The sequence below is a fragment of the Emys orbicularis genome, chromosome 6 (assembly GCF_028017835.1).
Source record: "Emys orbicularis isolate rEmyOrb1 chromosome 6, rEmyOrb1.hap1, whole genome shotgun sequence".
NCBI lineage: Eukaryota > Metazoa > Chordata > Testudines > Emydidae > Emys > Emys orbicularis.
In genome coordinates this window covers 40,754,322-40,768,312 of record NC_088688.1, presented here as the reverse complement: position 1 = coordinate 40,768,312, position 13,991 = coordinate 40,754,322, and the positions used below count along the sequence as shown (strand labels likewise).

At 41.9% G+C, this 13,991-nt stretch overlaps 1 protein-coding gene across 2 annotated transcripts in view; it reads right to left on the bottom strand.

Moving 5' to 3' along the window:
- The window catches only part of LOC135880534 (spliceosome-associated protein CWC27 homolog), a 210,076-nt gene that overhangs the window by 180,140 nt on the left and 15,945 nt on the right, over positions 1 to 13,991 (bottom strand). For both annotated transcript variants that reach the window (XM_065406860.1, XM_065406861.1), the window contains exons 4-7: positions 10,870 to 11,013; positions 10,039 to 10,137; positions 9,697 to 9,800; positions 864 to 933 (exon numbers count right to left, since the gene is read on the bottom strand). In XM_065406860.1, coding sequence (XP_065262932.1) covers positions 864 to 933; positions 9,697 to 9,800; positions 10,039 to 10,137; positions 10,870 to 11,013 — 417 coding nt within the window. The remainder of the gene's footprint in view (positions 1 to 863; positions 934 to 9,696; positions 9,801 to 10,038; positions 10,138 to 10,869; positions 11,014 to 13,991) is intronic.

The following is a 13,991-nucleotide window of genomic DNA, read 5'->3' as shown; positions in this document are numbered from 1 at the left end:
AAAACAAAAACAACCCACCCCACCCCCAACACCGCCCGACTGAACCCCCCCCCCCAAAAACAAAAAACCCTGAGCGCCCCCCGCCACCCCAAGATTGGCCGCCCCTTACCAGGTGCCACCCCAAGCACGTGCTTGGTCGGCTGGTGCCTGGAGCCGGCCCTGACAGTGACACAAATTTTTTTTTTTTTTTTTAAATAATCTTTGCCACCTAAACACTTGAAAGTCAGGAGAAACCTGAATTATGGTACCAGTGTAACCTTAATTCTGCCTACTTCTGCATATTCATCATGATATAGCCTTTAATTACATGATCACATACTGTTTTTAACATAGGCTCCCTGCCTCATTCAGTGCACAGGATAGATGCACAAAGGGATAGAATTGCGGTTAAATAGACAACCATAAATCTGACATTTCCTAACTTTTGAATTATTTTTCATTTTGCAAGCTAAACAACTTTTTGAAAGCTAAACAACTTTCTTTTAACACAGTTCACACACACACAGTATATATGGGCTTTGAATGGCAGAATCACTAATATGCTATGAAGTATAACAATACTGTGTTTAAAGAAACAACAAAACAATTATAAAAGTGAGAAAACTAAAATCATATTCAAAATTACACAAGCCAAAAAAATAATTTAATTTAAAAGACTGCAACATCTGAGAATAGAATGCTGCAAACTAAAGTATGCAACTCCTCCCTACCCCTAAATTGTTATTGATCAAATCTAGAAAAACTACAAAATGAACAACTTTCAAGGTTTCAAACTGATAGACTATCACTATAAAACAATGCTGCCAAAAGAAAAACAATAAGAACAGGAGATGGAGAGAGAGACTAGTAATTGGGAACTGTACCTGACTAACTCTGTTGACTTCCTCTTCTTCCTCTTCAGCTTCCTCTCCAAATGAAAGCAAATTAAAATTTCTTTAAAAAACAAAACAAAAAAATACATTTTGATCCTGTGACATTTTGAACATGCAAACAATAAATATGAAATTTCAAAATTCCAATAAATAAAACATCCAGTAAATAACTGGCATGATCTCATTTAAACCATTAGCTACATGTTTGCTACTTCACCTCCATTAAATAAAAGGTATTTTTAGTTGCTTCTAACTTTGCCAAACTTCAACTTTTTGGGCCAAAATTCTCCATTCCATTCTGCCTCAAGCTGATTTCTTTCTTTCTTTCTTTCTTTCTTTTTTGCAGGGGGGGAAAGAGGGGGAAGGGTGTAGAGGGCTGTAAATTTCAGCTAAAAATCCTCCAGACGTTTCTGAGAAAGAGAATAGGGAAATAAGCATTGTTTTGCCCATGTTACAAAAATTCTTACAACTATTTTATTGAGAGGCTCTAGCACTTCTTGCTTTAAAGAAGGAGCTAGAAATATAACAGGGGGTTGGTTGTCCTAGTGTCAAGAGCAAGCCTTTTGCCGTCCTCACAGAAATTCACCCAATTTTAGCCAAGTTATATGCCTCTGAAAAGATTGCAGTTTACACAGTTGCTCCTCCTGGCTCCAAGAGGCCAATGTGGTGCAAGGCACAGGAACTGAGAGCAGGGACACTGCTCGTACCTAGGCATCTAGGAGGAGAAGCCAACTGATAGAAACGGGATAAGGAAAAGGGGGTGGGGAGGAAGGAGAGGGTTACTCACCTTGAGCAGTAACTGGAGTTCAAGATGTGTCCCCCTATGGGTGCTCTACTTTAGGTGCACATGCACCCTCTGGGCCTTTCATCAGATTTTCTCGATAGCAGTGCCTGTTTGGCCCACACATGCGCCCTACTAGGTGGGTGAACCGTCCTCAGTTCCTTATCTACCACAAAGTCCCACTAGGGAGAAGGCAGGCAGCTAATGGAGCACCCATAGGGACACACATCTTGAAGAACCCCAGTTACTGCACAAGGTGAGTAACCTCTCCTTCTTCTTCAAGTAACGTCCCTATGTGTTCTCCACTTCAGGTGACTCCTGAGCAGTATCGCCAGAGGAAGGAAGGATCTTCAGAGCAGAACCCAATACTGAAGACAGAACTGGACTGCCAACTGCCACATCTGATCTAGAGACATGAACCAAAGTACGTATTGAAATCCAGGTTTCAGCTCTGCAAATGTCAGCAACTGGAGCATCCTTCAGTAATGCCATAGACATAGATTGCAACATTGTAGAATGGGCTGGCACCTTAGAATGTTGGCAGAGTCATAATATGAAATAATACACGCAGAGATCCACCACAAGAGACTTTGGGTGGAGCCTGTGGATCCTTTAGATCTGTCCACAATCAAAACAGTCTGGGAGACTTTCAAAATGGTTGGTCCTTCTAGATAGAAGGCTAATGCCCTTCTGGCATCCCAGGTACAGAAAGCAGCTTTCTGTTTGGAGTGATGTGATTTGGGGGGAATGGTAAATGAATGGTCTGATTAAGGTGAAATTCAGAGGACACTGAGTAGAAACTTGGGATGTGACCGTAACGAAACCTGTTCCTTGAAGAACTCTGCGGGGCAGGGCAGATCTGCCATTAAAACCCTCAATTCTCCCACTCTCTGTGTAGAAGTGATGGCAACCAAGAAAGCTGTTTTCATGAGCAAGTGGAATAGCAAATATGTAGTTAATGGCTAAAAGGGGTGTGTCATAAGGCAATTAAGGACACATTCAAGTCCCATACGGGGTATGTTCCTTAACCTATAGATAACGATTCAAATCTTTAAGAAATCTTGAAGTTGTGGTGAAAAATCTTCCACAGACTAGTGAAAGGCTGTTATTGCTGCCAAGTGAACCTTGACAGAACTCATAACAATACCTGATCTTTTTAATTCTAACAGATAATCCAGGGTGGTGGAAAGAGAAGCGTGGTCAAGAGATACTTGCCGACAGATACACCATAGGTGACATTTCTACTTCTCGTAGATGTTTTTCTGCTATTTAACAAAACCTGTTGTACCTCTGTTAAGTGGGAAGTCTCTATCCCGAGAACCATCTAGGAGCCTTGCTTGAGGTCACAAAACTTCCAAATTGGCCGGTGACCAGCACCCTGAGATAACAGGTGGCAACCAACTGGAAGACTCAGCAGTGGATGAGAAGTGAAATGAACTGGTAAGGGTACCAACCTGCCTTGGCCAAGTCAGTGCAATCAAATGACCTAATCCTTGTCCTGCTTGATCTTGTTGAGAACTTTCAAGATCAATGGCATTGGTGGACAAGAATAAAGACGACTCCTGGCCCATGGAATAAGAAAGTCATTTCCCAGTGACTGAGACACGAATCTCTCCCATCCTCCCCTCCCCCCCCCCCAGAGTAAAACTTCCTGCACTTTGCATTGGCAGCAGTGGCAAAAAGTTCCACTTCTGGAAACCCCTAGGTTAGAAATATGCTGTGGAGGATTTGTGAATCCAACTTCCAGTCATAACTCTTAGAGAAGCGTCTGCGAAGGTGGTCGGCTGTGATGTTCTGTATACCCGAGAGGTAAGAGGCTGAGATGCTATCATGTTGGTTACATGCTAATTTCAGAGCTTTGTCTCCTTGGCACAGAGTCGGGGGGAGCGTGCTCCCCTCTGTCGATTGATATAAAACATGCAGGACACAATGTCTGTCATGATCTTGACTAATTTGGCTTTGTTCAGTGAAAGAAAATGGGAGCAAGCATTCCTGACTGCCCTCAACTCCTGAATGTTGATATGCAGGAGACTCTCTTAGGAAGACCATTTGCCCTGGATGGTGTGAGGACTGAGATCCACTCCCCATCCCAAAAGGGTAGTCTGAAGTGATAACGGTAGTCAGAGGAGGTTGAAAGAAGAGAACTCCCCACACAGACTTTGGAGGAGTTCTTCCACCAATTGAGCAAGTCCAGAACCCAAAGGGGAAGAGAGACCTATTTGTCAAGTCTGTGCTTGTTTGGTATGTAGACTGTCCTGAGTCATTCCTGGAAATACTGAAGATGCAATCTGGCATGTTGGGTCATGAAGACACACTCCACCATATGGCCCAACAGCTGAAGACAATTCCTTGCTGAAGTCTGAGGGCTTAATTGAATCTTTGTACTAAGATTCTGCAGATTCACAAACCTGTCGAGGCTCCTATAAAATCTATCCATTGAACCAAGATCAAAACAGACTTTTCATGGTTAATCTGGAGGTCTCAGGTATGAAACAAAGACCTCATCATTTGTACTGCCAATGGACCTCGGTTTATGATCAGTCCCTGAGTGGCTAATCATTGAGAAAAAGGAAGACAATTATGCCTACACAATGTAGATGAGCGGCTTGGACTGCCATGACCTTTGAGAATATGTTTGGGGCAGAGGAGAGGCCAAAAGGGAGCACTTGGTATTGCAAGTGGTTGTGGTTGACTATAAATCAAAGAAACTTCTTGTGAGAGGGGTGAATTGCAATGTGGAAATAAGTGTCTTGAAGGTAGAGAGTCACAAACCAATCCCTGATATCTAGAGAGGGAATAATAGCTGTAAGAGTCACCATCCTGAATTTACGTTATTTCATGCAGTTGTTGAGACATCTGAGATTTAATATTTATCTCCAGCCTCCATTCTTTTTGGGGACCAGATAATATTTGGAACAGAACCTTTCCTCCCGTGCTAAACTGGAAGTGGTTCTATAGCTGCTAAGCATAGGAGAGAAGCAACCTCCTGACTCAGCAACTAATCGTGAGATGGGTCTCTGAAAAGAGACAGAAAAAGGGGATGGGAGGTGAAATAGATGGAATAACCAAGATGGTACAATCCCCATACCCCCTGGGTTGGGCGTTAGTGTCTCCTATGCAGATCCAAACGGCGAAAAGGGGGGTATCCAAAGTGGGAAAGGAGGATGGAACATTGCAGAGTCAGATTTATTTGGAGCAGGTGATTCAGACTCTTGATGAAGCCATCAAAGCTAATGCTTGGATTTCTCAGATGGCTAAAATGAAGAAGAGGTAATAGCAGGCTTTTTCTTGGAATATCTCAGCCTCTTGGTCAGAGCGTCAGTTGATCTACAGAAAATAGAGAAGTGAGTTGGGCGAGATCTTTGTGATGTCTGGAACCTGCTAAATTTTCTTTTATTTGCAAGTGTGTATATTCCAAGGGATCTAAGTGTGGCCACTGAGTCCTTCAAAGCATGAAGGCAATCATCAGTGGACTCCAAAAAAAACCATGTGTGACCATCAAAAGGGAAGTCCTCAACAGTGCTCTGTATCTCCCTAGGAAAGCCTGACAACTGTAGCCAAGAAGCTCAGCCCATAACAATCACAGCAGAAATGGACCGGGCTGTTGTATCAACTGCATCTATGGAGGTTTGCAACAATGTCTTTGGTAAAAGCTGACCCTCATGTATGATAGCCTTAAATTGCTTGTGGTGCTCTTCTTGCAAATGGTCAATAAAAGTGTTAAACTTGTTATAATTCAAATAGTCATATTATGACATGAGCGCTTGATGGTTTGCTATTCTGAACTGTAGCACTGTGGAGGAATAACTCCTGCAATCGAATAGATCTAGTCGCTTCTGGTCCTTGTTATAGGGAGTAGATTTTGTATTGTGTTGTCTACCACATACATTCAATGCATCCATGACCAGTGAATTTGGTGTTGGATGTGAGAATAAGAACTCTGAATCCTTGGCTGGCACACAGTATTTTTGGTTGGCACTTTTACAAGTGTGTGCGTGGGGGCGGGGGGCATAGCTGGAGTCTGCCAGATTGTCTTGGCAGGCTCTTGTAAAGCTTCATTAATAGGGAGTGCCACATGAGAAGCTGGTGTGTGTAAAATGTCCTGTTTATGATGGGAGTCCTGGGCTTCCTCAAGCAGGATCTGAAAAGTATCTGCGATATACTTCATCAGCTTCTGGAAATGTCTAAACACATCTGCCAAGGACTGTGGTAGAGGCATTACTACCTCATCTGGCAATAATGAAGAGATATATGTAGGAGATGTAACCGCTTTGTCAGCTCTTGCTTCTTTTTCCTCAAACGTCTCCTCTCCAGGTTCTGGCTGGAGAGGAGGAAGTGAAGGCACAAGAGAATGTGTGTCTGTTTCCTGCGAGGACTCAGTGCCCTTAACAATACAGGGCCTAAGGATCCTAGTGAGGTCACTGAGAGGGAGCACAGGGCATGAGAGGAGGCATCCATGGTTGATCACCCCAGGTGGTTAAAGGTCAGTGTTGCCTATCCTCCCCTTTTTCTGTATGTGAAGGAGAATAATGACTCAGAGTAGACAGGAGATCTGTAAAGAGAGATCCTCAACATAGTGCAGGGGAAGTGATAATTGTTCAATCTGGGTGGTCAAAGTCGGAGAAGCAAGAGAAGAAGTGTTGAGACAGTAACCCAGTAGACTTTGGTAGGGAGAGATGTGTGGTCCTCGTAAGTAATGGAGGTGCTGGCTCCTTTGATACCAGGACGACTCTTGAGTATTGAAATTCCTGCTGTAGCAGGGGAAAATAAGCAGGAGCCATGCAGAGTCCTGTAGAAGTCAGCATTCGTACTGAGGTAGGTACATTGGTAATATGAGTCGGTGCAGCCAGTTCTGCGTGCACAGAACAAGAATGTCCTGACTCAGAGGAAAAGGTCTGAGGCACTGGGATAGGTACAGAAGGATCTGATGACACCAACCTCTTTAAAGTGGAATGTCCACTAAAATGGGCATGTTCACTGGAAGCAGAAGAGGTATTCAGTATTGTGCCTTTCTTAGTAGTATCATGGCTCTTGGAAGCAGGTTCCTTCTTTGTGGTACCAGAAGAACTTGGAGCCTCAGTAGCAGTCCCTTTGGGGCCTGAGGTCCCCAGTGACCAAGACTTCCTGGAAGGAGATCTAGAGCTCCTGCCAGTATCTGTAGACTTAAGAGTGTGGGACTTTTGGTACTGCTGTGACGAGTGACAATGCTGGATCTCCCGAGGCTCTCAGTGACTGAGTCTCTTGGTGATCAGAATCCGGAGGTAGACAGGGCACTATGTACAGGGGTTCTTGAAATCCAGGTCAGAAGTTGGTCTCAGGATTAATTCCATCATGAGGAGCTTGTACTTTATCTCCCTGTTTTTTCTAGATCTGCTCTTGAATGAAGAACAGATCTTACACTTTGATGGTATATGGGTGTCTCCCACACACCGGAGACACTGAGATTGTCCATACTAATTGGCGTAGCTTCCAGCATGAAAGACAACACTTAAAGTGTGGGGACCCCACCATATCCCAGAAACAAAAACCAAGTCCAAAATAATCCCTCAAATGAGGAAGAACAACAACATGTCTAAACTAAACTACGTATACTGAACTAACTAAGTATGCTAAGTGAAACTAAGAGGGCATGCTATACGCTTCATCTCAGAGTGAAGGCAGCTGAGAATGAATTGACGGCGATTCGCCCATGCAGCCCAATATAACCTCACTACGAGGCACAGCGATGTGTAGGGTGCAGGAGCAGGCCAAACAGGCACTTCTACCAAAAATCTCTGATCACAGGTGTAGGGGGAGCATGCGCACCTGAGGTGGAGCACCCACAGGACACTACTCAAAGAAGAACAGAGGGATAACAGGAGTCAGAGGGGAAGACGGGTGACAGGAGCAAGTGGGTGGGGGGGAGGGGAGGGAAGGGAACTAGTCAGGTAAATGGTTAGGATCTGAGGGAGAGGCAAGCAGGTGCTGGGATCGGAACACAGGACAGGAGGAGAGGGGGACAGAGACAGGCCAGTCACAACAGCAAAAGGAATCTAACACCACTATACCACACTCCCCTCCAGAACCTGTAATTGAATCCAAACCAGGAGTCCTGTATCTCGACATTTCTCTGTCTGCAAATAGATGTGAAACTCAGGGTATGTCTTCACTACCCGCCGTATCGGCGGGTAGCAATCGATTTATCCGGGATCAATATATCGCGTCTCGTTAAGATGCGATATATCGATCCCCGAACGCGCTCACCGTCGACTCCGGAACTCCACCAGAGCAAGCGGCGGTAGCGCAGTCGACGGGGGAGCCGCGGCCATCGATCCCGCGCCGTATGGACCCCAGGTAATTCGATCCAAGATACTTCAACTTCAGCTACGTTATTCGCATAGCTGAAGTTGCGTATCTTGGATCGATCCCCCCCCAGTGTAGACCAGCCCTCAATGTCAAATTGTGTGTGTGTCATCCCCCTCCAAAGCACCTGATCTACACAGATGAGAACAGGCTTCTACTACTACCAGTTACTCAGGTGGCTTAAGTGGTAGGGATTTGTGCTGGGATCTAACTGAATCTTACTGATGACCCAATATACACAATAGTCCCACATGACAGAATTTGTTTTTTCATGCTGGTGTCTTTTTTTTTTTTTTAAAACTAGGAATTTACTCAAAACAAAACTTGTAACAAGATTGTTACGGTTGCAAAGCACTCGTAAGTTAGAAAATGCCAGAATTAAGGTTGCCCATGCAAACTTAATTTGCCTCCTTGTGTGTATGCATTATCATACAATTTTTAATTACATAATCACATGCTTTCCCCGCCCCTCCCCCAAGACTCCTACCTCATTTATTGAAGGGCTAGCTAGTTATTCAACATTTCTTTTTATGCTCCTCATTCAAAATACATGGCCACAGACCTTTTTTAATACCCACATCCAAACCCTGCACTGAATACAAAACTATTAATTTTCTCTTCGATGTTGATATGGTACTCCTACTGTAGTATCTTAGTGCTTCACAAATATTAATGAATTTATCAATACAACAATTCTATGAGATTAGGTGATGGTATCATCCCATTTTACAGTTGGGGAACCAAGGCACAAAGATATTAAGGCTAAAATTGTCAAAAAAGTGTCCACTAATTTTGGGTGCTAAACTTGAGACGCTGAAGGACTGATCTTTCCAGAGTATCTAGCATTTTTATAGCACTTCATACATTCAAAACACATCTCCCAAACTTCAGTTGCAGATGTGAGTACTCTACACTTCTGCAAATTTGACACCAAATGTCTCCCACTTGACATCCAGAAAATAAAAAACACATAATTAGTGGCCAATTGTGAATATTTTAGTTTAAATGACTTTCCCAACATCACAAAGGAACTCTGTGGCAGAGGCAGGGATAGAATCCAATTCTCCAGAATGGAATTCAATTTCCTTGACCATAAGACCATTTTGCTTGCAATCCCTTGCCTTATTAACTATACGCTTTCCAATTCCTGCACCAAATATGGAATCCTACAGAAAACTTTGTCACTCACAAGAGTATTGATTCATTCTGAGAACACCATCAGTCTGATGCACAGAATGAGGTGACGGTGTCTTGGACAAAGTAGTATATAATCATGAAACCAGAGACTGTATCATGATGCATACATACTAGGGGCCCATATTAAGGTTGCAAATGCACCCTTTATTCTGGCATTTCTTAATTTATAACTGCTTCACTTTACAACCTTACTGTTCTTTTAAAAAAAAATTTTTTATTGTAATTTGGCATATTTAATGCTGAAATCTTATACCTGTAACTGTATGTAAACAATCTTTTTACTAACTATAATATTCAGCATTAAGAAATAAAGGAAAAGGGACAAATTGCTTAAACTATTAACACAGTTTTTATGCACTCCCATCTTGAAAAAAAATCAGGTACCACATTTACTATACAAGGTACTATACAAGGGCACTAGCATATCATAGAACAAGACTGAAATAATTTTATAATTAGAGCTGTATAAAATTAAAGAAAAGCCCACGTATGAAGTATAATTACTTTGTGCCTTTGGATTTTGACTTTTTTACTTCTTCCCCTGGTTTGTCCTTTTTCAGCTTTTTATTTGTTCTTGGAATGATGTCATCAAAAGGATTAAACAAAACCTAAGGAAAAAGTTAAATATTTGTATAAAAATATTTAATAAGCATTTTGCTGTCATTTAGAATGCTTACGTCTTTAAAAAATAAGACTTGTTTTTAAAAAATACACTATTTTGAAATTTATTTTTTCAGCAATAATATATAACCCACTCAGATAAATTAATGCCAATACATCCTACTAGAATATAATTGTTTGAAGACAAAGAAAAAAATAGAATATTTTAATTAACCGCATACATACCTCACTACTTTTTATTTTGTGTGGATTGAATGGTCTTTCTTCTTTGTCAATTTCTACTTCAGTCAGTCGTAACATATTGTATATGGTATCCCCAGTAATCTAGCAAATTCACAAAAGTTTTTTTAAAGTTAGTTATTTCAAAGCCTATCAATTTTCAGATTGCTTGTTAATTATTCTGCAAAATTTAAGGAAATTGTTATGCAAATAATTTTGAATATATGAAAGAGGGATATCTAAATTTAGATTATATATGGCTACAGATATTTTAAATGCAACAAGACTCTCCTCTTTAGCAACCCGATTCTGTGTTTAAGAACTATTTAACTGCCACAAAAGTTAGTGATGGGAGCTGTGAATTGAAAATAAAACTAAAAAAATTCTGTAGACTACAGAGCTAACCTACTTGACAATTTCCACATTCTCTTGAAACCATCATCATTTTATTGCTTGGGTTGTTCTTGAATAATGATATTCCAATTGTATTTCTAAATTAATATTTTATTAACAGTAGAAAAAACAGTGTATATGCAACAATCAGAGCACTTTTAATTTTATTAGATTACTCTGAAAAAGTGTATCGTAAAGGTTCAATTTAGTAGAAAGGCAATGGAAAATTAACAATTAAGGGAAACTACCAATTGAGATCAATGTCAGGCATGGAGACAGACAAAAACAGAGATGTTCTTAAACATTAAAATAACTTTGAAAGTAGCAAAAATGCATTTGAGCTGTGTGAAGTACTAAGATAATACAAAAACATTCTCTGAATTTAGAAGTACATTTAATTGCCTCTGTCAAAACCATGATTCAAGTCATAACTCTATAGCGAACCTTTCCAAAAATGGTGTGCTTGTTGTTAAGTTCATCTGCACGGCCCAGTGTAAAGAAAAACTGACTGCCATTATCATGAGCTCCAGCATTTGCCATAGCAACCAGTCCTCTTCGATTAAAACGCAATCGTGAGTGGAATTCATCCTTCAAAGTAAAAAGGAAGATGGTTTAGTATGCAATTTTAATTTTGCACTTGTTTAACCAGTAAACAGCCACCCTAATATACATAAGGAAGAATTTCTTGGGTTTGAAAAATTTACACTGTTGTACCAAAACAACATTATTTATGGGTGTCTTTCTACACAAGGATGGTGCTTAATAATAACACCTGGAGATCTTGAATTGAAAAGATTTTAAACAAAATTTCCATTCTTTCATCATTTCTCTCAATTTTCTGTTATGCCAATATGAATAAGCACACGATTACTCCTCTTGATGGAAACATCAAAAACTACTCCCAGATCAACAATGCAAACAAATACATGATTTTTTTTTTTTTTTTTTTTTAAAGTGCAAGCTTAAGAGCTTCTTGTTAACCAGGCTAAGAAATGGAAAAAATATTTGTCAACTTCAAAGCAATAATATAGATGTGATTAAAGAAAAAAAAAAGGAAAAAAGAAACCTAGTATTTAAACACAATCTCTCCTATTAGAAAAAAAGACTAAAACCTGCATTTTTCTTGTGACATCAAAACTATCGTATATTTTTTAGGTTAAATGTTGCATCTCGGAACAAATCCAGTTCCTATTAAAATCAATGGGAGCTCTGCAATAGATTTTAATAGTACCAGTATTTCATCCTTATTATGGGTCCACTTCTTGTTTGCTGGGCAAGACACAATACTTCCACTGTAAGGTACTACTCTGAATGAGAAAAGGAGCCAGGATCAGCGTTTATGTAAAGACAGGAAATTAAAAGTTGCCCATGCAAACTTAATTCTCCCTCCAATGCATACACATTATGATAGTCTTCAAATACAAGATCATATACAATCCTCCCACACACACACTTCTCCTGTGTCTCCTTGTTCTTTTAGCCAGCCCAACAGGTTAGCAATAGCACAATACACAGCCAATCGATATTCTGTTATGTGAAGTACTAACTTTACAGAACCAGGGAGACCCTGACTATACACAAAGATCCTGGAAATGTAAAGATGTGCAAAAATAGTGCTTGTGATTTACATAAGTGCAAATAGAACTAGCATGACAAAAAGAAAAACTAAGCACACACAAGCAGGCAAACTTCCCCAATACTAAGAACAATCTGAAAGAAGAAAACCCTGTATTTAAAGCCTTCTGTGACAACTCCTTCTCAGGTCATTTCTTGTGAGAGAAGTCATCTTGGGTCCTCAAAATTATAGAGAGAATAGAATATCAGATTCAAACCATCAATCCTGGTAGAAGGAAAATGAGACCACTCATCCCCCTCTCACATTTCAATGTGGGCTCTGCACAAGCGAGGGGTCCACCCACACATGACTCACTACATGATCATGATTTACAGATGCACCCTAAGACCAAGGGTAGGGCAGGGGTATGAAGCTGCTGTTTTTTGTGACCGAGTCTTATAAGGCTGAACTGGGAGACAGGAATGGATCTGTGTGCAACTACAAAGCTGGCAGAAGCACTGGGACCCTGCAAAGGGGCTATTTTTCTTCTATTTGCATGATCATGTAGAGGGCTTCACTTGTGGACTGGGAAGCCGTGGCTCAAGAATCCCCAAAGTCCTAGGATGGCCTTGCTGGACAGCCCGCGGGCCTGGAATCTGAGTTACAGTCCAGCGTTGCCCAGTTCTCTCTGGGTTTTCCCAGCCAAATAGGAGGAGGGGAAGGTAGGGGAACCGGGCCCTCCCTCTCAACCAGGTCTAGTCCAGGGCCCAAAGGGAAAGGTGCAAGGATGTCTAAGTCCCCTCTCGCTGATACACCAGACCAGCTTCCCCTGGGCTACTTCCTACCTCCCCACTCTGGGGCATGGTTACAGCACTCTGCCCCTACCTAGCAGAGAGTTCCCAATCAGCCTCAACAACCTAAATAGTCAAATGGGTACTTCCCAACTCACTTCTCAACGTCCAGTTATTCTCCCTTCTAGGGGAGAGAAGGGTCAAACCCCTGGCTTCCCAGTTGGGTCTTACCCACAGTCCAGACCTTTGGACCACTCTGTCCCAGAGGCTGGAAACTGGCTTCCTCTCTCCAGACAGCCTTGCCTTCAATCTCCCTCCACGGCTGCTTGACTGTCAGAGTCCCCTTTTAAGTAGGTTCTCTATTTGGAGCATGCTCTGCAGCTGCGGAGGGGCAGGGTCCTCTTGCCGGGACTGGTCCCTCACTACCTTAGCCTTTGTGTGGGGTCTGTAAACACCATCACAGACCAGAATGGGAAGAAATCACTACCACATGGAGATCTGTCCAATAGCGTGGCTGCATTGTTGAACTACCACAGAGGCATCTCAGTAACAATATCCTGCTCAGCCCTGATTCCACGTGGTAGCCCTTGTTGGGCACAAAGCTTAAAACTCATTTTATGCAACTGAATCATTTCCAAAAAAATACTATATGCAGAGTTAGCACGCAAAAAATTAACAAAAGTTGCATGCTAATATTAACTTGGAAAAAAAAAGAAGTCTGGCCAACTGATCACATGTGTTCCCTGTTTAAGGCCTCGTCTACACTAGGAGTTTATGTCGAATTTAGCGCCGTTACATCGAATTAACCCTGCACCCGTCCACACCACGAAGCTATTTAGTTCGACATAGAGCTCTCTTAAATTCGACTTCTGTACTCCTCGAAAACGAGAGGAGTAGCGCTAAATTCGAAATGGCAATATCGAATTAGGCTAGGTGTGGATGGAAATCGACGGTAATAGCTCCGGGAGCTATCCCACAGTGCACCACTCTGTTGACGCTCTGGACAGCAGTTCGAGCTCGGATGCTCTGACCAGCCACACAGGAAAAGCCCCGGGAAAATTTGAATTCCTTTTCCTGTCTGGCCAGTTTGAATCTCATTTTCTGTTTGGACAGCGTGGAGAGCTCAGCAGCACTGGCAACGATGCAGAGCTCTCCAGCAGAGATGGCCGTGCAATCTAATAGAAAGAGGGCCCCAGCATGGACTGATCGGGAAGTCTTGG